At 35.7% G+C, this 26660-nt stretch overlaps 1 protein-coding gene across 3 annotated transcripts in view; it reads left to right on the top strand.

The window, feature by feature from the left end:
* The window catches only part of LAMA2 (laminin subunit alpha 2), a 336497-nt gene that overhangs the window by 61163 nt on the left and 248674 nt on the right, over window positions 1-26660 (top strand). For all 3 annotated transcript variants that reach the window (XM_068184425.1, XM_068184426.1, XM_068184427.1), the window contains exons 2-3: window positions 19736-19906; window positions 23948-24060. In XM_068184425.1, the coding sequence (XP_068040526.1) occupies window positions 19736-19906; window positions 23948-24060 (284 nt within the window). The remainder of the gene's footprint in view (window positions 1-19735; window positions 19907-23947; window positions 24061-26660) is intronic.

The raw sequence follows: 26660 nt of genomic DNA on the forward strand, positions 1-26660 counted from the left end.
AATTAAGTGAAACATTGCTGATGTTGACATAGAGCTGACCATTTTTTTTTGTGATGAATATAGGCTACATAATGAGAGAGAGTCTTGGAAACCATGGGATAAAACAGTGATCCTAAAATAAAGTATTTTGAAGCAAGGAAATACATTATTTGAAACAAGATGTTTTGAAAAATCATTTCCACTTCAGTCAGTAAGTAAATACTCTAGCATCTCTTTCTAAGAAGAAACAGAACAAGAGGTTTCCCTATTATTTTGTATCCTTTCTGATGATCACAGAAGGTCAGCTGCTTAGGAGAAACACTGGTGATTTCTCAAAAAAAAAAAAAAAAAAAAAAAAAAAAAAAAAAAAAAAAACCTCCCCAAAAGAGCAGGAAAATTGAAGTCCAAATAATCCAAATGTATGATCTGGATAAAAGAGGTATGAATTGATGGATCCTCATGCATTTGTTTTATGTCATGTTTACTAAAAATGGGCCATTAAAAATAGCTAAAGATAGACATTAAAAATAAGCTAAAAATAGTTAGGTGGATCTGGAAGGGTTTTTCTGTTGGTTTTCGATTATTGTTGGTTGTTTGGTTGTTTTTTTTTTAATGTAAGCCTTTTTTGAAATCTTCCCCTTTATTTTTCTCTTTTCTCTATCACATGTTAACCATAGAAATATTGGTGGGAAAGGACCACTGGAATCTAACATTCTGTGATTCAAATACCATAATATGACCTGCACATAATTAATACAGTAATATTAATTGTTCAAGTAATACAGTTTTAGGTGTGACTTTGTCTAGCCAAATTGTAAAAATCAGCCATGACAGAGATTTCACAGTTTTACTAGAAACCTATTCCAGGTTTCTAAACTACTCATCAAGAGCAGTTTTTCTTGGTCTCCAGTTTGAACATTTCAAAATGAAAAGTGTAGCCTTTATCTCTTCTTGTGGCTTAGCGTATTCATGACTCCTTTTTTACCTCACACTCTTGTGTTCCTGGTGTCTGCTGCTAAATATTTTTTTCTTTTTTCTTAATCAAGGGAGGATCCTTCTCTTCTAGCATTAATGTAAATGTTTGACATCATTCAAGTCATAAGGAGTTTGCATTTACTTCACATAAGTACCACAGACTCTAATAAATTGTCATCTTAGGCTGGCTTTGAATCTGGAGTGTTTACCAGATATGCTGGTCTATACTGTTATTAGCAACCCTGTTTTCAAATTAGCAGTGTTATTCATAATTATGTATATTTGAATGTGACTATATTAATTAACTACTCTGTGTTAATATGTATTAACTATATTTTATATAACTAATTTCTGATACAAATGCTATGTTGTTTCCCATAAACAGACATAGCACTGTATTCTAATTACATATTCATGAAGCTCTCGAAATTCTCACCTAGCTTGTCTGAAGTTCATTTTGAGAGGATTCTCAATAGCTTCTGAAATAATTTACTTCACAGTAGTTTTTCAGTGCCTTTCTGTAACTCATTATCTTAATAGATCATCCAGGCTTTGACATTGATTTGATGTTTATTTCCTTTCTGTACACATCCACGTACATGAAATAAAGTGGCAGCAGAGAATATCTTTAAGGAGAAGGTTGTGGGATTTACCACTTTGCTGAAAAGAATTTACTTTATTAGGAGGAAAAAATTACTTCTATAGTCAGAAAACATCCCAGGATTTCTTTACCTCTGTGACATAAATGCTTATGTCAGCAAAATACACAGAACCACATCATATGAGTGTCAATAAAGAAGTCAGCAGAGTAGTGAGGACTAGCGAAGGCCATTACAAGAAGATTCACTAATGATGCCCTCAGTGTGTGCCTTGCAGAAGCAGGATAAACTTGCAGAAGTAAACCACTGTATGAATGAGGATAGTAGTTGGACTAGGCAGTTCTGATTAAATGAAGAAATTAATATAGGTTTCTCTTTGTCAGACTTCATCTGACTTCTGGTAGCTGGCATCAGATGACTTTTGTCAACAAGAGACAAAGAATTCAGACTCTGCCTAGGAATTCTACCAGTTTTAAACAATGCCCAGTTAAGACACAGCACCTGAATTCTGACCCATAACACCTTAACTTCTGACCCGTTCTTCTAACTTAAATGTGTACTTCATTAGACTGTACGAAAATGAAAAATCATCAAAATGCATTCTTTTCTTCACATTTCTGTTTCAGCTGAATTTGGTTTCAATTGCCTATCCTTCAGGTTCCTGGATGTCCATATATACACAATCTGAATTACTTGTGGAATTTTACTTTAACTCTCGGTTAAAGGGACTTACAAGTCACTTACAAGTGACTTACATATTTTTCATTTTCTTTCATATTTTAAGATAGCTACTCACAGAGGTTATTGCTTCTCTGTCATGTAAGAGATGTGCAAAAGTGGACAGCAGAACCTACATATTCTTAGTGGATTTATGTTAGATTTATTTATGTAGAATTAAATAAATATCTGATACACCATATGGCTTCTTAACTGTGTTGAGTAAACTTGAAGTTATCAGCATTGTATTCAGTTGGTCTGTCAGCTTGTGTCATCTGATACTTGGAGTTAGTAAGTTTATTAGATTGATTCTGTTAAGTAGCTGATGCTTTCCCCAGCACACACTGAGTGTTAGCTACATCAAAATAGATGGTGGAACTGTATATGTAGATATAAGTTGGTTCTGTGATGAGGGGCAAAAAGAGACCTTAGTCCCTGGTGTTTAACAGAAAAGACGTATGAAAGATTGCAGAACTACTCAAGAGCCTTACATTGGTTTTCGAGTCTGAAAAATTTTCAGACTAGAAATTTCAGACTGAAATTTTCTAGTCTTTTTTTTCTGCACTCATTGTCATGATATCTAAGTGTCTGTTAAACTGTGTAACTATTGGAGTGGGAATTTCCCCACGGAGGGGATTCAAGAGGATTATAAAATATCTAATAAATTATTCTGTAGATCTTAAAGTTCCTTTACTAAGGGAATCAGAATCAGTATTATCTTCTTCAGTGTTAATGCTTGAGACACATAGAGAGGATTCCCTGTGTTTAAAAGAAGATGAAACACATTGTCACATTTTAATGTTTGAACATTATGTTTAAATAAATGGTTAATGAGAAATATCATGGGGTGATCTACCCCAATTTACTTATGTGTGTATATATATGTGTGTTTGTTCTTCCCTAAGGTTGTGTGTTTCCAGAATGAAAGGTGCCCTTTGACCTCCCTTAATCTCCTATGTCAAAAAAAAAAAGGTACATTATTTGTCCTGTTTAATAGAAATAATAAAATATACATTTAGATGTTGCAACCTCAGGATAAAAAAAGTACATATGTAAATATATTTAATTTTTTTGGTACCTCTAGACTTTTTCTTCCAACATAATTTCCATATCTTTTATAAAACAGGGCAGATATTATCTTCATTTTACAGATTTGGAAAAAGAGAATTAATGTGGGTTTCAGAATAAATCAGTGGTAGAGTTTAAAGCAGAACTTTGATATTTTGCCTTCCAGACATTACTGTGATTGATTTATGTGTGTATACTTCATGGCAGATGAATTTTTAAAAGCTATTTCCATTTCTTTTAACTCAAACCTCACAAAAGTGACAGAAACAGAGAGAAGCAAATCCCATCCTTTATGGAGTGCCACATGAAAGAAATTCATGGGTTTTGTTTTGCCTTTGTTTACAAGCACAATGCTCTAATGGGGAAAAAATGTTATGCTCTTAAAAATAGGCTTATAGTAAAAATGGAAATGAATAAAACAGTAACATAGAAATTGTGTAAGAAAACCATATACGAAGTTTTTGCTGTTGCATTGCCAGTACCTTGTGTTATCTACATCAGGTAGAGTAGTTCTTCCAATTAAAACCAATGGGTCTTTTTGACCCGAAGGAACAGCCCTCAGCTTCCCTTACTTCAGAGCCTCTTTCTCTAGGTATTGGCAGATCAGAGGATTATCTTACAGATTTTTTGTTCATATGTATTATTTATATCTCTTCATAATTGCATGTTCACATTTTCATAAATAATTCTGCTTGCCAAAATTTCCCTTCTCATAAATGGGTATTTTATTTTAATTTTTTTTTTGCCGGTGTTATTTCAGTGTCTTGTCCATGGGAAAGCTATCTGGTCATTCAGATATGTAATTTTTTAGAACTGAAAAGACTAAGAGCATGGTAGTTTGTAGCATTAAAAAAAGAGGGAAGGTGCAATTATAATGGGGAAAAGAATTCCCATATTGTTATATAGTCTGGTAAGAACTGAACAAAAGCTTAGGGAAGTGGTGTTTGAGAGCTAAATGCCAGAGGAATTTGTTTTAAAACAGACTGTTCCAGTTTTACTTCCCATCCAGTTGCAGAGTTATTCTATCGCGAGAAGCTGCTCTCAGCCATTGGAATCTCAGTGGGAAAGATTTTCAAAGTATACTGCTAGGAACTTGTATAGTTGTCAACTTATTTAGTAACATTGTTTTGGAAGTTACTTTATGTGGAGCTCATCAGTTTAATAATTATCTAAAATCAGAGTATTAAAGATAAATTGTACTGTACACAATCAGTGTCATGTATGTGCATATAAAGTGGGAATTCCAATGCCCTTCCTTGTGTATTTCAAGGAGAATGTTAGAAATAAAATCTCGCAGAGGTGCCTGAGGAGAGGGAGCCATACTTAAAAAAAATAGCCTTGGCTTTTTAATACCAGGTCTCCCTTAAACGAGAGATTAAGGTTCTTGCAGGATTGTCTTTGGAGACTTGTCACTCTGCAGGAACTACACTATTTTTCCTTCAGATTACTCTGTTAGGTTTCTTTCAGATGAGAGCTCAAGAACTCAAGTCTAGCCTGTGTATAGAGATTATAATCCCATATGGTACAGTACAGTTACTTGCTGGAGATCAACTGTGTGATAAAAATAGTCAGTAGAATCCAATTAAAATAGGGAAGAAGGGTTAGAATGCATATTGATTAAAAGAATGGAAAACTCTAAGATTATATAATAGTAACATATTACATGTTTTTGTCAAGGCTTGAGCAAGATGAATAAAGTATGAGCATCCCACAAGAGTCAGCAGAAAATGGAATTGTGCTACATGACAGCAGGGGTACTTTTATTTGGTCTCAACTGCATTGACAGTACAATGGAACCATTATTTAAGAAAGGATAAAGACCAGCAATATCATTTTTCAGAGAGAAACCACTACCACAGAAAACCCATCTACCAACCCACGTGTGCTGTGTCTCTCAGATATTGATTATATGAGAAGTGGACATGCAGCTGAGTAGAAATCTGTGAGGAATATTTGTGAATAGTTCTAATTTGAGCTGAGTAGTTGGGTAAAGATGACCCTAGGGGTTCTTTTGTAATATGAAGAATTAATTGAAATGTGTATTTCTGTTATCTTTCCAATAACTGGATAGCTTCTCTGTTTCTAATGAAAGAAAATTTCCTGTCACAGGATATTAAACTGATCTCCACTGTCTTACAAATTTAATTTTTTCAACAAGTGGATAAAAACTTATCAATAGGGACACATTTAGGCATGCTAAAAGATTTAAATGGTAGAAAATATGGTGCTTCTCCCTAGTGTTATTCAAAGCCTCCCTGGTGTGCTGGTGTGCTGCCTGAGAAATCTAGTAAATTTCAAGTGTCTTTGCCTTGGTCCTAGTCTAGGAACATCTGAATGCACTGCAAAGATTACAAGATTATGGTTAAAATGTTTGGAGTAGAAAAAGATATATTTTATGCTAGGTAATGCTGAGTAGAATTGTCTGCTGCCTTAAAGGAATAATTATATGGAAAGAAACTAAGTAGATACAAGGATCAGTACTTGAATTTTGCAGTTAGGACATAGATTGCATGGAAATGGCTACTTCACACCCAACCCAGCTTTTAAGATTCCCTATGTAATAAAAACATGGGAAACATGTAAAATGTAGATTAAAATAAGAATATATTTATTATTTCTCCCCTTTAATTACCTTTTAATAGTCCTATCTTTGTGATAAGGGTCCCATACTGAAAATATTTCAAACATGAATCTTTCAGAGGGAATTAATTTGTATATTCTTTTCAGAATCTTTTTTCAGCTCCTTTATGTGACACTCAAAGAATGCAGAGTCTAATTAATAATTATGTGTACTGTTAGATTTCAAGAAGATTCAAAGGCAGTACTTGTATTATGAGTTTATCCTAGAAGAATGAAGAAAGTTGCTACCGATTGCTAACTTTTTTTAGGTATTTCAGTCTGATAGAAATGTAAAAGAAGTTCTCTTAGACTCAAAATTAGGCATGGGATTTTACAGAGAGGGTACACTATTAGTGCATAGCAAAAGCTGAGATGTGTTGGTAGATATAACTGCACTAGTTAGAGAAAAAATACGTAAGAATCAATATCCTTTCCTTATTAGAAAATGCAAACAAAACTTTAGAATTTAAACTTTCAAATGAAGAGATGTGGCTTCAGGCATTTTGTTCTTTGCTGATTTTACAGTGGCCATTGCACAGTTGGAAGCCCTTTCCACAGAAAATTACTCTGAAGAAAATTCTCAGACTCTCCCACTGTGCCTGTAGAAATGATACCACATCTATCTTGCAATTTTTTTTTTTTTTTTTACATTGGGGTGATGGCTTCTGTTGTCCTTCATAAAAGGAGGCTTTTTTTTCCCTCAGGGTATAAGGAGAAGATTACAGTCTTTGTATTCTTAGTAACCAGAGTTACGTGTTCCCACCCAAATTTATTGTGTAAAAGTTTCCAATCATCTTTCCTCTCTTTGGGAGCAGCCTTTGACTGGTTTCTTACGAGTTTTCTCTGTTACACAACTTCTTGTCTCTCACTGCTAAGTGTGCTTATTGATGTTCTGTTTTCAGCCCAAAATCCCTCTGTGCTTTACTGCTCCCACTTCACCTATTGCCTTTCTGACTCTGTGCCCTGATGTGAGAAATCCAGTGCATCTCCATGTGTCACTGCCCACACTCTTGGGTCGTGTAGTCCTCTCCTTGTCTTCCTGCTTCTCCTCTTCAGCTGTTGTGGGTTTCAAAAGCAGAAGGGGTGCCAAAAGTGGTGGTCTCTTGATCACCCTTTCCTTCGCTTTTAGGGTATAGATACATCTGCTGAGTATTCTTTTATCCTTTTGCCTTATAAAAATGTATCTCACTTCTTCCTTTCAGGAACTTCCTGATTTTAACCCTTTCTCTCTTGACAATGTCTGTGTCCCCTTGGTCTCTGTCTGTAAAAGGAGCTTCTGTAAAAGGAGCTTCTGCTCTACCATGTGCTTCAGCTCATATATCAAAATCCCCCCCAATTTTGCATAAAAGGAGTGCTGCATTTCATTGTTACCTATCTGCAGTATTAGGTTTCCTGTCTATTTCAGCTCTCAGTACCTATTCTAAAATTTCCCCTTTTTCTGGATTTTCACTGATCAAGAAATAATTCTCTTCAATTCTATGTCTTAGTAACTAGACTCCCTGAAAAGAATGATCAAGTGTATCGCTGTTACTTGGAAAGCATTAGTAGGAGCCTTTGTCATTCAGCTCTGGTGGTTGTGAATTTATACAATTACAAGCAATTAAATCTGTCTTTCTTCTAACCTAGCTAGCTCTGATTTTTTTGGGCCTCTCCTTCCCTTCCTCTTTCCTAGGCCAACTAATTCAGAGAACACTTAAGTTTTAGAATTAGTTTTAAATATTAGAGCCAACGATCCCAGGTATGCTTGTGAGTGTTATTGACTTGCTAAGTCTGCAAAGACCTTAACATTTCAAATATATTGTTTGTATGGATGCCGATCAGCTGTCTCTTGTCAATACTATTGCTAGAAGTCTAAGGTAATGTGGAACTTTCAGGTGACACTTTTTCAGTGTGCTTCAGGGGACACTTCTTGCAGAATCAAAAAGTGTCTAAGGTCTCCATGAATGGAGCAGTCTCTTGCCTGAATGACTGAAAGCAACTTCTGTTAATTAGAAAAAGCTGCATAAAAAGCAGCTGCTATACATAAATGTGGGGAACATGAAAACTGTGAGGGGAGGGGTGCATTTTGCTAGCTTTCTGAACAGTGAGGACAGCCAAAGGAAAACCCAAGAGATGTGCATTTGATTCATACTTCTGAAAAAGAAACCATTTCCAGCTGAGAGTTCATTGCTAAAACCTTTAGTTATGCAAATAAGTGTCATATTAGTGACAGTGGTGCCACTGAAACTTGTTAAAATCCTGTTGGAAGACCTGAAGAATTCCTTTCCTTGATGTGTCATCCCATGCATTTTTAAAGCAATGTGCAGGGATTCATGTGTGTGCAGTTCTGACTGATTTTAATGGAATGTAAAGATGTGACGCCTGTCATGGCTCTGAGTCTACTTTTATAAGGAAGAAAAAGAGGGTTTACACTAATACAGATAGCCACAGCTTTAACAGAGAAACATTAAGAGATACTGATATCATTCAGTTTTCATGAATGGTGAAGTAAGGTAGGGATGTTCAAACTGGCTTATATTCTAAGCCAGATGTCTTTGGCAATTACAAGCAGAAATTATATACTAGGTTGCACATTTTTTGTCTAATTCTAAACCATGGTATGTTGTCACTGGTTTGCTGACAGCCATCTGCTCAGACCTCATTTGATTTTTCCATTCAGTCACAGTTCAAGTAAGGGAACAAAATATGTGGAAGGCAGGGAAATTATCTCATTTCAGGAGATAATATTATTTTTTTTTCTCCCAAAATATATATTAAAATATATTAAAATCATGCACATATTCTGTTCTCTTCATGAAACAGGAAGAATTTTAAATTAACTACTGTGGCTAATGATACAGATGCACTGTCTATTGTATTTTCATACCTGTTTATATTACATATATATAATTCACAAATATATGAATACAGTACTACAGCTCTTAGATGTATTTAGGAGCCCTTTTATAGCAAAGTCTCCAGTGAATAAATAGAGGTGACACACAAGAACTATTTCAATGTACTAGAACAAAAGAATACTGTAAAACTGACAAAGAGTGTTCACAATATTCTATTATATTCTCATATGTAACTGGGCATTTCTTGATTCAGTGCACAGTAGTAGTATTACTACACAAATATACAATTAAATTTTTCAATTTATTGTGCTTTTTTTGTTATTTTCAGTATTTCTCAGTTATTTAGCTTATTCATGCCTCAGAATATTTGTATGGAAATGAAATAGGTAACCTGTTCTGTTTTATGAAAAGCTGGGAGTCTAAGATGTAAAAAATAGATTTTGCATTCTGCCTTGATACTGAATCACTGAAGGTATTGATTTTGCTAATTTTACTTTACATGCATTGAAATTGAACAGATCAAAGGTGTGTGGCCTTACAGTATAATCTGAGAAGGGCAAGTTAGTTCTCATTTCAATAGGATATTGTGCAGCATGGGTTTAAGTAACACATAGGCATAAAATGGTAAATGTGAATGGTACATGTAGCTAAAATGATGGTTTTAGGACCATGTGGATTTTTGGAGGACAGTTTGTGATTAGTCAACCTGATAGACTTCTGTGATGAGGTAACAGACTTGGTAGATGAAAGGAGAAGAGTGGATGTTATTTATTTTCGCTTTATTAAGGCTTTTGATGCTGTTTCAGTAACAAAGAAAAGCTGATTAAATACAGGTCAGATGACTGGACAGCAAAGTAGATTAAAAACTGAATGAGTAGGTCTGAATGGTTGTATCAGTTGCACAAAGTTCACCTGGAGGCAGGTCATTAGTGATCACTAGGCAGGCACTAGCAGTCAGTACTGGGACCAATACTGTGGCCAATACTGTGTCCCATCTTTGTTAATGACCTGGGTGATGGGGCAGAGTGTGCCCTTGGGAGGTTTGCAAACAGTATAGACTTGAACAGACTGGTTAATATGCCAGAAGGCTGTGCCAGAAGGGCATTGGTGGGCTGGAGAAACGGACTGACCATACGAAGTTCAGCAAAAGGAGGTGCAAAGTCCGGCATGTGGGGAGGGACAACCCCATGCACCAGTACAATCTGGAGCCAAATGGCTGGAAAACAGCTTTGCAGAGGAGGACCTTGTCCTGGTGGGCAAGCTGAGTATGAGCCAGCAATGTGGCAAAAAAAACCCAGACAAATGGGTTGTCCACAGCAGACTGAGGGAGGTGATCATTCCCTGTCAGCTCAGGGGTAATGAGAGCACACCTGAAGAACTGTGTCCTGTTCTGGGCTTCTCAATACAAGAGAGACATGGACATGTTGGAACAAGTCCAGGGAATGGCTGCGAAGATGATTAAGGAATTGGAGTGTCTGTCCTATAAGTAGAAGCTGAGGGGGCTGGGGTTGCTTAGTTTTGAGACGTGTCAAGGAAATTTTGTCAACACGTGTATCAGTATGTGTCAGGAGGTGATACAGAAGATATATCCAAACGTTTTTCAGTGGTACCCAGTGGCAGGACAAAAGGTAATGGATGTAAATCAGTATGCAGGAAATTCCATTTAAACAGAAGAAAACAATTTTTTTACTGTAAGTGTAGTCAAACAATGGAATATATTGCCCAGAAGGCCTGTGGAGTCTGCATCCTTAGGGACACTAAAAATGGCTCCACAGTCCTGGGCCACCTGCTCCCATGACCCTGCTTGAGTAGGGGTTTGGGCTAGATATGAGATCCCTTTCAGCCTCAGTGATTCTCTAATCCTCTGAAGACAGTTCTTAAGAACCCTGCATAGAAATTGCTAATTGGTGATTTCACATTTTTGCCAGAATATGTTGAAAATTTACAATCCTTAAAAATACATATTTTTAAAGCATTACAGCAGAATAGTGAGAAGTAAATCAGTTCAAAGAATGAAAATTGAATTTCATGTTTATTCAAGCTCATCAGTTGAAACACTTCAAACTATTTTAGTCTGAATTCTCAGGGTAAATATAAGTGCACAGAATCTCTTACATATGGTGAGATCAGTTTTTCCCTTTGCTCTTTGGTTTCATAAAGTTAGACTCAGTTTGGATTTTTTTTTGTCAGTTAGATAAAAGTGAATAAGTGGATGACTTTTATTAGCCCCCATAATATGCATTTTGTTGCCTCTTGTACAAGAACACAGTATACATCTCAGTCTTTCTGTTAACAGTGTTGGAGACTCAAGGGCACAGTAACTAATTCTGACTTTTCTGTGTGGTTTCAGTGGACATTGATTTTAAAGTTATTTCGAAAATAGTCATATTCTAAATATTCTTTAGTGTTTGAGACAATGCATAGCAGAGATTTTTTTCATAAAGCAAAAAATTCATCAAGACAAAAGTCATCAGTAAATTACATCTGGAGGCTCTGATTTTCCCAGGCTCTATCCTACCTTTGAGAAATTCTGATTTAATTTTCTCCATTGTTCATGCTTGTTTTTTTTTTCTTTACTCCTTCAGTGATGGGATAGACAAATCACACAGGCCTGTGTCTTGCTTTCCATTTGCAAATGAGGGAAGTGCATGAGTATGTCTTTTTAGCATGAAGACCCTGGTATTCAGTTGTGGGGATGGAATAAAAATGGACATTTTTAGCCATGTCCTGCAGTTTGGGGAAGTTGTAAATTGGTGTATGCTGTCTAAGAAGAGAAGACATGTGATTTGGGAAAATTCCTGTTTACAGGACACTGTTGTCTCTTAGAGTTTGTTTTGCTTTTTCTTGTTAGGCCTGCTTGGCTGCCGAGAACCATACTACTGCATTGCAAAGATTTTAATGGAGATCATGTGTTCATTAAAAAAATAAAAGGAAATAACTGTAAAGAGTGCATTGCTGCTTGCTTCTTCATGCATAGTGTACCCTTTCTACAGATAAGGTATTTGTACAACTGGGATTTTGCCCTTCAAAATTTTTGCCAGAATACAGACGGAATACATTTGAAAATCAGTGGGTGTCTGTCTCAGGCTGGGCATGTAAATACCTTTGAAAATGAGATGTCCATTAAGTCTTTGTGCTTTGGATTTTTGATTCAGTGGGAGTTCTGCCACACATGTCAAGATGGGATTTCATCTTCACCTGTGTTTTTCCTGTTCTCCTTTGTAAAACAACCTTTTGTGACAGCTCTGGGGAAAAAAAAGGAAATTCATTGCAAAGCAAGGAGGATGCTTATATATTTAATACAATACTATATTAGGGTAAGCCAGTAGCAAGTTTTTCACTCAGTCTCCAATCTCTAAAACTGGCTGAGTTTTGCTGTTAAAATAAGCAAAGTCCCTACAGATTTTCTATGCTGTGAGCTGTGGAAAGGCAAAGTAATATTACTAGATAATCGATATACCTTCTTTCAGATGTGTCTGGTACTATGTAAGGATTATATTTAGATTTGCTATCAGGCTTCTTCAGGTTAGTGTTTCATACTCTGTTTTTTGTGTTGAAGATAAATATGAAGGGGGCTGTATGTAATATTGCTTAGAATGGATAGAGAAAATCACCTCTAAGTAAAAGCAAGCTATCTCTACCACCAGACATCAAAAACTACTTTTTCACTTCCTTTGGAAGGAAAAAAGGCTGACTGCTGAACAGTACTGTAATGCACAGTGATTTGGGGCAACTGACATAAATGGATACTGAAACATTTGTTTTCCATTTTGTTTTCCTCTGGACAAATGATCCTAGTGTCAATTTTTGTTTTTTCAGTCTGCATGCGCTGTTGTGTCTGGACAGCTATTTCTTCAAATTGGGTTTATTTTCTAGTTGTATAAAAGTATTCATCTACATCGTGGATAGAGTGCATTAAGTTACTCCCTGTTGTGCACAGCTGGAAGCAATTCAGTGCTGCAACATTTTGTTTTGTTTTGTCCCAGTTTTTTCTCCCCACTGTGTTCCCACAGCCTAGCATAGCTCTGCGCTGCAGCAGACAACTCTCTCTTTTTCCAGTGACACTTCTTAGAACATCGGAAACTGACATATTTTCTTTTGTCTTTTTAGTACAAATTCAGTGGCAAACAGCTCTGCTTGACTCCATGAACATTTCAAAGTGCTCTATAGACTAGGAAGATTGGCTTGAAAAGTTAGACATATTTAGGCAGGCTGTTTTATTTGCTTCTTTGAAGAGACTAGATATTTTGAGAAGATTGAAGGAAGTATGCAGTGCCAAATACTGGTCTGTTTAGAAGAGAGAAGAGGCATATGCAGGTCTTAACAGAGCTTTCTTTGAAGGAGAAAAACATTTTCTCTGTTCTAATGCTTTAATAAGACACAAAGAAATCCCAGAGTTGGTAAACCAAAGTTTGTCTTCTATCTTGGAAGTACTTAAAAAAAGCTATTGAAAATCAATCTTGATTTTTTAAAGTTAACATTTTGTTTGTACATGCGGGCACTGCAATTATTTATATTAATTTTTACCCTCGGTAAAATGAGATACTGATCATATTGCTGTGTAATCAAACCTCAGTATAGACATTAAGTAATACTGAATACAAATTTCAGTGTGCCAGTAATCTTCTGCAAAAAAAGAAGAGTTAAAGGCTCTGTGAGTATCTTTGCAGTGGTCTTGCTTTCAATTTTTTTTTCTCTTCCAGTCTTCCCCACTCAGAGAGTTCCTTCCTTCATCTCCATGCAAAGATCTCTGCTGCTGTTTTCTGTGTCCTTATCAACCACCTATGGTGGTTCCTTCTTTCTTATTTAAGATGTCTGCTCTTTCCTCTGTGCAGTAGCAGAAGTCTAACAGAGATTGTAATCTTGGTTTTGGTTCCTTGCTTATGCTTCCAATGGAGTGCTGGAGTGTAATTCTAGTGAGACTTACCCCACCAGTTGCTCTGTAGGTGTGGGATGGTGGTGTGATTGAAACAGGATTTACAATTTCCCATGAGTTATATGAAGGGAAGGAAAGAAAGATGTGTCAGAACTGGTGAGCGGCAGGAACACTAATGTGCAAGGAAATTATTTTGTTTACATTCATATCTGTTTCCTGTACCCCTCCTTTGCTGTAACTGCTTCTTGATACATTTTAAAAGTAGGTTACCCCAGTGACTATCCCCACTTCATAATGAACCTGTAATGACCATTCAGCAGCTGGAGATGCAGTTAATATCTTTGATTTCCCTCTAGAATTCCTCCATCCTCTCTCAGCTAGGGAAATCAACTCAGTGGGCTCTGAAGGTCAATCAAACAGTGCTGTTCCAGAAGGGAGTGAGAGTGAGAATGAGACTGAATTCAGCAGCTGACAGGCTTTATGAAAATGTCTTGTACCTGCTACTTGTGTAGCTCATCTGCTTCTGCTGATCTCCACTATTGCAATAAAGCATGCGGAAAACCTGTTCGTTTGGCAGGGGAGTAGGTAATAGGGCATGACAAAATGAGGCAGCATGCCAGGCATCAGATTGGTAGGTTTTATTCCACTGATACTTGTGGAGCTTGTATGAGCTGAAGGTTGGTGGTAACTCATGAAAAGTAGATAAAAGAAAACACATGAAGTTGGGCTGTTACTTCCCTTTATGCAGTGCAAATAAGGAAAGCATAAGAAAAGGAATTCTGCTTTGCAGAAAACTGCAAGGAAATTGCCAGGCTCAAGAGAATGGTCTACAGAAGATCTACAGAACAAGATCTATTCCATAGAATAAGCAGCCATTGAGGAAACCTCTCTGGGTGCAAGGTAATAATGGGAAGTAGTATAGGGAACCATGTCTGGTGAAAAGAATTGAATATTGGCAAAAATATTACAGTTTCTTTAGCAATACCACACAAAACTAAGATTATATTTTCTCTTCCATTTTGGATGAACCTTGATGTTGGGATATGTATGCTACCAGCCTTAGTAAGAAAAAAACTACCAATATCTATCAGCAGCAATATTGAGGATAAATGTGAAGGAGTACAGGGATGTCTCCTTGGGTAAAGCCCTGCATCAGCTAGTGATTCAGGGATGTTCTGAACTGGCAACTGAACACAAGCCATTCATGTTTAACAGCTCTGAATTACCCCTTATTCTGTGTATTAATCTAATTGGATTTTTATCCATTCTTGCCTTTGGAATAAAAATATTTTATTATATAACTTATTTATCTGTTCTAGAATTTAATTGCTATCATGTTGAAAAGCAGTTTCATTTATAAATAGGAAAAATTTCCCAAACAGTGAAGAAAACTGCTGTCTGATAAGTTGACTCAGAACCTTCAAATTGTGGTAGAATGATAACTAAACTTACCATGTTCACTGCAAAGATTTACTTACTAAAGGCATTTATTATTTTGTATGCAGTTACGTTATTTTATACGTCTCCCAACCTGTTTGTTTTCCAGTAGAAAACTCATTGCCTATTCATATCCACATTCAGAAGTTGTTCCATAGCTGTAACATAGCTTGTCATACTTAATTTTTTTTAGCTCTACCATATCCTTTTGGAGATGAGAGGTAAGGGATACCATGCAGTATTTGAATTGTCAGTACAGATGGATTTACGCAAAAGTGTAATGACATTTTTTTTCTATTCCTCGAGCTAATATTTTCATTGAAATATCAATAATAACTCTTTCAGGACTGATAAAAGCTAGTGCAGAAGTAATCATATTTCTCCCGTGTATCAGTTTCCATTCCATAACTTCATATGCCATTTTATTACCTAGACAAAACATTCTGTGGAATTTTTCTACCATTCTGTGGTCTATGCTTATTTTAATTTCTGTGAATAATTTTTATGATCAACAATCTTAATTTTTATCCTCTTTTCTAAGTTTCTTATGTTGCTGTTGGTACAGAACAGGATTCAGCAAAGATTGCTATGGTTTTCCACTGCTATTCTCCATTTTTTAATTCTGACCTCATGAGAGGTCATTCCTTCATGTGTTATGATGGCTTACTTCCTTTGTGGAATCTTGTAAAAGTCTGTTTACTAGTCTAAATGTGTTGAACTCAGTAAATCACTGACATGCTTGCCGGTGTCTCCAGAAAATTTTAGTATTAATAAAGCGTGGCTTTTGAGGCATCTGTAAAAAAACTCACAGATCCCAAGCAGTCCCTATTTTTATCTTTAAGATAGGTATCTAGATGTGCTTTGATCCAGGACCCATTATAAAAAAAAAAAAAAAAAAAAAAAGATAATGTAGTTAGTACCTTGATACCACACCTACTTAACTAGAACAGTGGTAGTGCAAAACTTAAGTACATAGGGGTTTGTAGGCAAGAAAATCCTGCTAATTTGTTGCCTTTCTTTTTTACAGTTTTTTTGTCTGGAACTGTTTCTCTTGAAAATGCATGCTAAACTCATCATCATTAATTCTCTAATGATTTGAGCAGCATGCTTGATTACCTGTGCATTGTACAACAGTTTAAATAATTTGATGAATTTCTGTGTTATTTGCCTTTCATAGTTAAATCACTTGTCAACACTAAACAAACTTTCTATTGTGTTTCCATGCACTAAAATCTTCATGGAATATGTTCCATGCTTAAAAACCAAAGTCTAGAGCAGAAAGATGACTGCCCATTTCACAGGGGAGAATCTGATCCTCTTTCTCTTCGCACAGCAGCAGTCCTTTGAAAACCAGAAATTGAACTCAATTTGCTAAAACCACTACCTAATTAAAACCCAGTCTTTTCTTCCTGTTTCCTTCATGCAATTGCTAGAATTTAGTTATTTTTTAACAGATAGAAATTATTGCTAATATGATTTTTGCCAGTGACACAAAGGAGAGAAAAGATTAGAGAAGATGTAGCTGGCAGTTTAAGGGAGTCAAATTTTTCTGCTTACACTTGAACTACACAAAATGGAGATGATGTGTTTGTGGCTCAGAGGCATTTTATTCAGTCTTTGTACTGTAGCAAAGGCTTACAAAAGTCATTGTCAATAAGGAAAGAAAAAGTCTTTGTAATTTTAGCAGATCATGTTTTTGGAAGTATTTGATGGTAGGATGCACATAGAATTCAAGGTGGTATTGATAACAACAAACTTTAAAATCTGTTGGGAAATTGAAGATGTGCAGAACTAGTACACCAGTTTTTAAATATTTCTTGTGTATGATTATTGTAATGAAAAACAAGGCAAAGAGAAATTAACTGTGCTATCTAGAGCTTTCTTGACTTTTTTCCTGGGGATTTATGATTAGAAGATGAATTTTTAACGTGAATCTCATGTGACAAGATATATTAGCATCATAAACATACACATTTTTATTTCATATTCAAAAGGTCTAGCTAAAATTTTCAAGAAAATGGTTTCATCTTCTGTATTGCTAGAATGTCATGCCTCTCTTGTGCAAATATATATATCTATATGTAACTGCTAGAAATCAATATGAATAATATTGCTTCCTCCATTCTATCAGGCTTGCACATCAAATCTTCTTTTAAAGCAAAGCTTTCTTTTGGGCTGTACAAAGAAGTATTATAGAATCATAGAATATCTTGAGTTGGAAGGGACTCATAAGGTCTATTGAGCCCAGCCCCTTGGACCTTGGAAATAAAGATTTTCAAAAAACATTCAAATATGTCGTTGTTAATTATTACTTGCTAAAACCCCAGGGCCGAGGAATTAATCAATAAATTGGTGAAGTGCTGGCAGAGGTGAAGTGCTGGCAAAGGTGAATTGGCAAAGGTGAAGTGCTGGCTGTAGTGTGCATCTTTTGCTCTCTTCCTGTCGCTCTGAGCCTGTGGGGAATTAAGTGTGGAGCACTTCTGTGAGGTGCTGGCATCTTGACATCGGCTCTTCAGTGAAACTCCCAATATTTGTTTTCTTGCCTGTGTTTGTACTGATTATGGATAAGGCACTTTTGGTAGCTTTATTGTAAGGTGCTCTGCACATTAAAGAGGTGACCCAAGGGTGAAGTTATGTTCTAATAAATGGGTTTCTTACGTACTCTTCATTTATTTGCATATCTTACATTTAAAGTTTGTGTTAGAATAATGGTATGATTTGTGATAGATATAGAACAGGTAATATTTTTATAGCTGTGCAAATCTGGAGGCTTTTTGGTTGCTGTCTTTCAGCTCTTTCTTGAAGGATTTATTCTCCTGATGCCATGTACTGTAGTTCTTTGCATGTAGGATCATTCTGTCCTTTGTACGAGTTTCACTTTTGAGGGCTTAAAATACTTAGCTCTGAACCAAATGCCAGACTCTTTGTTAACACTAAATGATTACTGGCTTCTGGACTATTAACTTTGTACAGCCAAAAAGAGAATAATGAGGCTGTTAGTCAACATAGGAAGTTCCACAGCTATTAATTCATCTACTCTGTTAATGCTTATACAGATTTTTACCATGTGGCCCCATCACAGAAGGCAGAAAATTCCACTGAATGCAGTGAATAAAAATAGAAGAACGACTGTATAGATTTTAAAATGTGATAAAAATAAGCTTTAATCTATACAGAAGGAGGAAGCTGCATGATCAATAAAATCTCAAGTATTGATTGACTGCACAAATTGGATGGGCTAGTAACTAATTGGCTCTCTTGCTCAAGCAGTATATTTACACATGGTTTTAAAGTGACTGTGAGAGTCACTAACTGACAGTGTCAAAGGACAGCTGTACCATGTCCAGACAAGCTTGGTAATTAAATGGCACACAGGTTAATTGCAGAGACAAGCAGGAGACTGGTGTTAAAGGACTGAAAGGAGTCAGTTGAAGAGTGTTGTCCATTTGAGGAGGATGAAAAAAAACACCGTTATAAAGGGAGCTTGATGAGAGTTCAATAATGATCAATTCAGTTTTTATTAAAACCTTATTTTAAGGTTTTAATAGTATAATAGGTTTGGAAGGTGAACAAATTGCAAAAGAGTGACTTTTGGGCCACTTGAAATTGTCATAAAATTAATCTAAAAGTGATCCCAAGAGTCCATACATCAGCCTATTTTTTTTTTGGTTGGTTTGTTGGTTTGGGTTGGGCTTTTTGGTTTAACCTGTAGCCATGGCAAATTTGCTTTTGAAGATACAAAACTGGTTGATCTAATGAGAGAGGTACTAATATATACATTTGATACATACTACCAGTTTGTCTCTGTGGATCAATTTTATTATGGCTCAAAGGTTTTGATCAGTACTTAGTGGGAAGGAGAGTAACCCACCTTAATGAATGTTCTTCATATGGTTTATAATCTTTATAGCTTACTGCTACATATAACTTTGCTCAGCAGAGCACTCAGATGTGTTTAAATGCTGTGCTGAATGAGAATTATAATACATCACTCAGCATGTGTACCTGGAAAAATAACAACAGCACTACCATAAAAGATACGATGTCGTATATATTATTTTCTTCTTGAGGAAAGGGAAACATGACATATGCTATTCATGCTGCTGGATGAATTACCCAGCTGTTCTGATGACAAAGGTGTCTATGAAGTCCTAAGCAGAACAGTAATACAGTGTAATGCAAGTGCTGTAGTCTGTGGAGGAAAAGCTTTTCCACGGACATATCAGCAGAAAAGAATGATAAGGAGTTTTCCTAGGTACATTGTGTACTATGTTGCAGTGGCCAATTGCATAGGAACACAAGATTTGATTGTGAATCATAAAATTTTATGATGCTCTGTATGTTTCTGTACTTTTTCCTTGGCATCCTGCTGTTTTTCATGATATAACCAGAAGGTACCAATTTGAATTTTAGAGGAATGGGGATAAACCCATCAATATAATGGCTTTATTCTGATGTCTAAATTCTGGATACACATCCAAAGTTCTTTTTTTGTTTCCATAGCTGTTGAAAATGAAGGCTTTTGCTTTAATGTTGTAACAGGTGTTACATTCATTTGTGATTATTCTGCTAAATTCACCTTGGTTTTGCCTCTGTTGCTTTTGTTTATTATTTTATTTTATTTTCAGGACTGTTTCCTGCAGTGCTGAATCTGGCTAGTAATGCTCTCATCACAACCAATGCTACCTGTGGAGAAAAGGGGCGGGAAATGTACTGCAAACTCGTTGAACATGTACCTGGACAGCCTGCAAGGAACCCTCAGTGCCGCATTTGTGATCAAAGAAGCCGAGTTCCACATCGTATGTGTGCCATTTTCATTTTGTTCCTTTAAAAAGATGTTTTTCCAAAGGGTGCGGATACTCAGGAAACAAAACAGTAGTTCGCCAGGCTGATTACTGTGAAATGTGTGTCTCTTTTTAAATCAGGTTAGCCATCTCTTCCAAAGATTTTTAAAAATCTGTATCTGATATGGGTACTCGTCCCACGGAACTTTCTCATTCAGGTACTGAAAAGCAGAGCACCTAAATTCAGATTATAAAAAATTAAGTATCTACAGCTGTTGCTGAATTCTTTTGATAGACACTAACAATTAATAAAAACCAGATAACTGACTTTTACCTGCATACCTACTTGTGGAACTTGAACATTTTGGCCAATCTAAGCAATATCTGAAATTCCAGTAAATTCAGTTTCACCGAAGCAGAAAAAATAAGATAAAGTAATGGAGCACTGCTTGGTTTAATGCTTAGTTTTTAATATTAAAATTGATTTTTGCTAACACTGCTTTCTTAAAGATTACCTGGAAGGAAAATCAGTTTTCAAGTAAAATTTGTCATCGTCTACTTCAGCTATGCCTTTTTCTGGTAGTTGGGAAGATTAGAGCTAAGAAAATTTTCTAGTCAAGTTATACAGGTTTAATTTCATGTAACCTTGCAGTGAAAGACATGAACAGCTTTAACATTATTAGATTTTCATGGGTATATTGGCACTGTAGATTGTAGAGGATGTAGGGATACTTAAGACAGCTTTCAATGGAATAGATAAAATACTGGAAGAAGCACAGACACAGAAGCATGAAGACAATTATTTTTTTCCAATTGCGTTCCAATAAAACTTAACTCAGATACATTTATTCCTCATGACATTTAAGCATGTGCTTAAAACCACAGGATAATAAAAAAAAAAGATGACATTTAATCTGTCTGCTAGTTCTAGACAGGATGAGCTATCTGTGGCTGTAGCTTTCCGGACAGAAGCTTGTTTGGATTCTCCTTAGAAACGTGTGGCTCACTCATTACATTGCTCAAAACAAAGCATTTTTCTAATAGCTAATCTGCATCTCCTTGCAGAAATTCATGTTGCCTATATCCAAAGTTCAGTCAATACAAGGAATGCACTATTATTCCTTTTTCTTAAAAAAATATTTTAATTATTTCAGGGGTGATGGTATTGCTCTATCTAGTTTCTACACTATGTTATCTTTTCTTTGTTTCTCCTCATGGGTTTTATTTTCTAGAATTCTAACTGCATGAATTGCAATTCTCTGAATTCTCTCTAGAGACTTTCATATCTATTAAAGTTCACCTGAGCTCTTACTATCACTACATAGAGATCCAGGTTTGCTTCAGAATAATCATATATTCCTGTTCACACGTTTTACTTTGATATTTCCCATTGCTAATGGTGAAACACCACTGAGAGAACAGTTAGTTGTCCATTGCAAACTTCAGATGCTTTCTTTTCCTGCTAAATTACTCCTCATTTTATATTTGTGAAGCTATTTGTAATTGTCCCAGTGCAGACTACTTAATTTATTTGAAGACATTTGCCACCTTTTTTTTTCCAGATTGTGTTCCAAGTTTCAATGTCTTCTTTAACTACAGAAAATGCCACCTTCTGAGGGAAGGTCATATGATTCTTTACAAATAGACACATCCAGTTACATTATAGCAGTGTGCTTCACTCAGAGAAGAATTCAGTTTTTGGAAGCATCCCAACTGGCAGAGAGACTGTGCAAAACTTTCCTATTTTACAGATGGGAATTTAGAGACATATTACCGAGTATTTTTCCTATATGAAGCTTGCCTATTTCAAAAATCAAACCTAAACCAGAGATATTGCTATGTCTTGTCTATGATGTCAGACAGTGTACAGTAAAATATGTGTATACACACAGACATAGATGTGTGTATATAAAAAAAACCCATCTGAATGGTCTGTATCTATGTTTCTCCTTGTTCCTACTCTCTTCTAAACTCGAATCAGTCCAGCTTCATAATATATGGTCTTTTGTGATAATCATATCTCATTTTAAGGTCTTCAGATGTTCATTTGGCAAAGGGAAGTGCCTTGTTTAAACAGAGATGGCTTGTTAATAGGAGAACCATGTAATATAACCAGACTTTAAATGATCCCCCTGGAATGTGTGAGTATGGAATGCCTCCCCTTAATTACTGCAGTAGGAAATGAACACAAATTCCCTGGTTAATCACACGTAAGTCCAAATTAAAGTGCACAGTTTGATGGGCTCACTCTCTAAGTTCTCCCTCTTGCCATCCATCAGGGAAATTGGTCCTTGAACTGAATTTGCAATCCAGTCCTTTTAACAAATACTGTATTTTCCCCCTTACCTTTTAGGTAAGATAAACATGCCAGCAATTAATCAATTTTCAAATTAATTATGATTAAACTTTCATAATAGCGATTATGGTTAATTGTTGATTCATCTCCCAGTCCTCTTTCTGATGATTTACCTTTATATCAATTTCATCTGGAGAGACTTAGATCAAAATTTCCAATTAGACAACTTCTGTCACAATCACTGAAAGCCCCTGAATTTAATTTACAGATGATTTTTGTTGCCACTCATTTAAAGCCAAGATTTGAGAAAATGATCAGAGCTGTGGAAACTTACAGCATGTAAAGCATGGGGTCTGCTTTGCTTTCTTTTCAATATATAGATAAAGCTACCTATAGCTTTATCAGTTGTAGTACCAGATTTCTAGCTTGAAAATGTTGCTGCCCACTAATACCATTGAATAATATTTAAATGAAATTTTTGTCATTTTCAATATTGAGCGTTTATGCCTTCACTCACTCCCACAAAGCCCTTTGATTGTATCTTTAAATATGTTCAGGCATTCTGGCTTCCCTTAATGAGCTAGGACTCCTGTCCCCCACAGGTGGCTGACAGAGCAAAAAAAAAACAGAGATACAAAGACTATCAGTCTGGCTGGTTGATTTAAGTAATAATTAAAATAATAAGTAAATCAGTTAATGAAGTAATTATTTGCAATTCTAGGCCCAGCTAGTAATGAATCATATTCCAGTTTTATACCAAGGAAACCAGAGAGTTTAGAAAGTCATCCTTAATAAGAGGGGTAGGGTTTTCTCCTAATTCATGTTCTTGCAAACAGAACTTGCATAGAAGAAACTTACTATATATGAATTTCCTTTGGGTTATTTTCCTCATAATGGCTTGCTCTAGAAAATTAGGGACTTCAAAATACATAGATCCTTGTACCCTTTAAAATTTCGATTTTTGTTATTTTCCATTTTGTACAGGAAAGAAACACAAAAAATAACCTGGAAACATTGAGTGTGATCTTTCTCAGTTTAATAACATTAAAGTACTAAGTAAGCAAACTTGGAAAATGTAGAAGATCTTGAAATTCAGGAAAAATTCAATTCTGTAAATAAATTTGTATCCCTCTTATTTAGGATTCACTTGGGACACTGCAGCAAAATATAAACATGAAAAATAGTGTGTCTTGGACTTTGATATGGATTATAACCAAACAAACCTTTATATGCATATATATGAGTCAGAAAATTTTCCAGTTGAGGAATATATTCTGTAATGATTTCTGAATCATTTCCTGTGTAATGATTTGTGAATTATTTCCTGAATTATTTCCAGGTGTGCTTAGAAATGTCTTAGAAATGCCAGTGCCAGTATTACTTTAATCTCTGCTTTTCTTGCACACCATATCTCAGGTTTCTGATTCCCTGACTTTGCAATACTTGAAACTTTGGAAGAGTGCAGGAAGTGTTTACTTGATTTAAACACCTGCATTTTCTGTAGCATAAGGAGGGCCTTCTGCAATTAGATGTTCTGAATGACCTTGTGATCATAACCAAAATTAAACAACTAATATTATGTCAGTATTCCAGTAATAATAAGCATGACTGGTGGCTCAAGAGTACAGGAAAAATTAATTTTTTTTGAAGTCCTGCTTTATTAGTACTGTAATTGCCTTAAAATCTAGATTCATATCTTAAAATAATTAAATCTTGTAATAGTTTTGAAATTTATTTATATGTTTCTGCTTTTCTAACAGAACGACACCCGATAGCAAATGCAATTGATGGCAAGAACACTTGGTGGCAAAGCCCTAGTATCCAGAATGGAATTGATTATCATTATGTGACCATTACATTGGACCTCCAACAGGTAGACTTCTATTTGTTTGTTTCTAGGCTTGCTTTCTTGCATGATAGATCACCTGAATTGTCTTAATTTTTGCTCTGTATTGCTTTCCTGTATGAAGACATGGCCAATTTCTCCTATAATTTTCTGTTGTTTATATAGGTATGAGTGACCTACTCATGGTAACATAATGTGCCAAATATAAAAAAAATTACTTCATATATATTTTTAGGAAGTCATGCAGTTGTAAGTACCTTTTATCTGTGATACTGAAAGTATTTGGAGGGTAGGGATTTTTATACCTGGAAGCGCCTTTGAATCCTGGGAGTGTCATTAGCATTCTGGCTTTGGAGCTCGCATTGCTAATGGCAGAAACAATCCTGCATCTGCTTTTTTGGCCTTATATATGCAAAAGTATTCAATGTGCATTTCTCTTTCAAACAGGAGAGCTAAAACTTTTACAGTAGTTTGAGAGTAGGATGCTATGCATTAAAAAAGGTTTGTAGGGTTTTTTAACATGTCTTTTAAGTTTTCAGAGTTATTTGCTGCTTTGCTTTTACAGCAAGGAATTGTGCCTCTTGTTGGTTGTGATCTGTTAATATGCAAGTAGCTCTCGAGCATTAAAAGTAAATTTCCATCCTTGTTTTCCATCACCCTAGAAATTTAATTGTGTGGTTGTTTAGGTGAGGTCTTTTAAACTAGGTCTTTACGACTCCTGTTTTTTCCCCTGCTATTTCATTATCTAGATTATCATCAGAAATTAGCAAATTTATGAATTTCTGTAAGTTTTACGTTTTCTTACGTATTAAAAGCTAGCAATGAGGATACTGGAGAAAACGTTTGGATTGTTCTAATGTATTTAGAAGGCTTCTCCATGTGCCAGCTGACAGCGGTCTGAGAATGCTGCACTGTGTGTCGCATGGGTTTGGGGTTTTTTGTTACTATTTCTTAAAAATGAGACAAGGATCAAGTCGGACCCTGTTTCTTTCCCATGTCCTATTACTATCTGTTCAAAGGAAACTTGGCAGTCCTTCTGCAGCTCTAAAGCTGATACCTTCTCTTAAGCCCATTAATTTGTTACTGGCTGGAATAGAAGCAGTGTTGAGTTTTCTGTGGATGTCAGAGAGGTGGGATAAGACCCTGTGTCACTAATGCTGTCTGGCACACCCTTTATGAGCTGAGTAACCCATCTAGTTAGGAATGCATGAGATTTTAGTCACCACCATACAGGAACAGAGCAAGTATTGTTCCCCAGAATGTATTAAAAGGTCTGCTGCGATTAGCATGGCTTTTGGACTGCTCAGTAAGGAATAAGCATTGTTTGTGTCTTGAGAAATATTAGAAGTTTTTATTTACTTATCCAGGAATTTCATAGTCAGAGCATTATAGACTATTCAAGTAATCGGTAGTATATGAAATTTCTCTTTCAGCTTTTGTTTTGTGTAGGAGTCGCTATGAATGGTGAAGGTCACTAGATATCTCTGGGATCTCACTTAAAAGAAATTCCATTCTTTACCTTTGGCTTTTAGGAGATTCAGTAATTGCTATGTTTATGTTGATGAATTCTTGCTTTAAGTATAAAAATGCTTAACTTCCTTTTGTGCAATAGAAATAACAAATGACAAATCCACAAGTAATGGACTGAAAATTGCAGGAATGCATTAGTTCTTATGTTATTACTGGTAATTATGATAGTACATGGTATGCTTTTAGCAATCCCAGTTTCATGAAAAAATCAGAAAAATAATTACACTTTCCTCATTTATATACTGCTTGGCCTTTTGGAGCAGCAACTTTTTTTTTTTTTTTAACTTTGTTGTGCAGGGAAGCCATATAAAAATAATGTATACTGTTTAGCAATAGCTAATAAACTAGAGGAAGTAACATTTACTTAATGTTCGAACAAGCCCAAATTTTATCGGTTCTGTTGGGAAAATGTAGTATTTTTTCTTGTTTTCTCTCAACAGTTGAGTTTTGCCTTAATATTTACAAAGAGCTTTTATATCTAATGGAGGCTAGGTTTCTAATTCATTGAAGTATGCTTGAAATTTTTACTCCATATATTATTAAAATATGAGTTGAAAACTGGAACTATTTGGTACTGAGTATCTTTGATAATTTGCTCTTAACTCTTCATTTTTCCCACTTTTTAGCCATTGTAACAAGTCTCATCTATATCACAAGAAAATTATGGAACTCCATTCTTACCTGTAAATGTGAGATTATTTTTTACAGTGCTTTTCATCCAGCAAGTGCATAGAAAGTCAAAAATACAGATTTATTTGGGAGTTTCTCACATGAATTTAAATGGAGGTTAGAGTGATAGGTTAAACTACCTTGGTAGATCCAAGTTTGGAAGTGGGTTGTTCACAGATGGGCTGGGTACCAAGAGAAGCTGTCTGCTGCTCTGCAGCTCTTAGTCCTGCTGGCTGGGGCGAGTCTGTCTGCTCTGCCTTGAGAGTGTTGGGTGGTTTAAGTGAAACAGAGGTACTTCAGGTCCCACGAGTGCCGCGTTTCGCAGGACTGAAAATAGACCTTCTCTTCAAGGATTTTAAAGCAGAGAGCTGGCAAAGCAGAAATGCTTAAGCATCCAGGGAGAGCATATTCCCTGTAGTCATGGTATT

This window comes from Anomalospiza imberbis, chromosome 3 (assembly GCF_031753505.1).
Source record: "Anomalospiza imberbis isolate Cuckoo-Finch-1a 21T00152 chromosome 3, ASM3175350v1, whole genome shotgun sequence".
In the NCBI taxonomy this organism is placed as follows: domain Eukaryota; kingdom Metazoa; phylum Chordata; class Aves; order Passeriformes; family Viduidae; genus Anomalospiza; species Anomalospiza imberbis.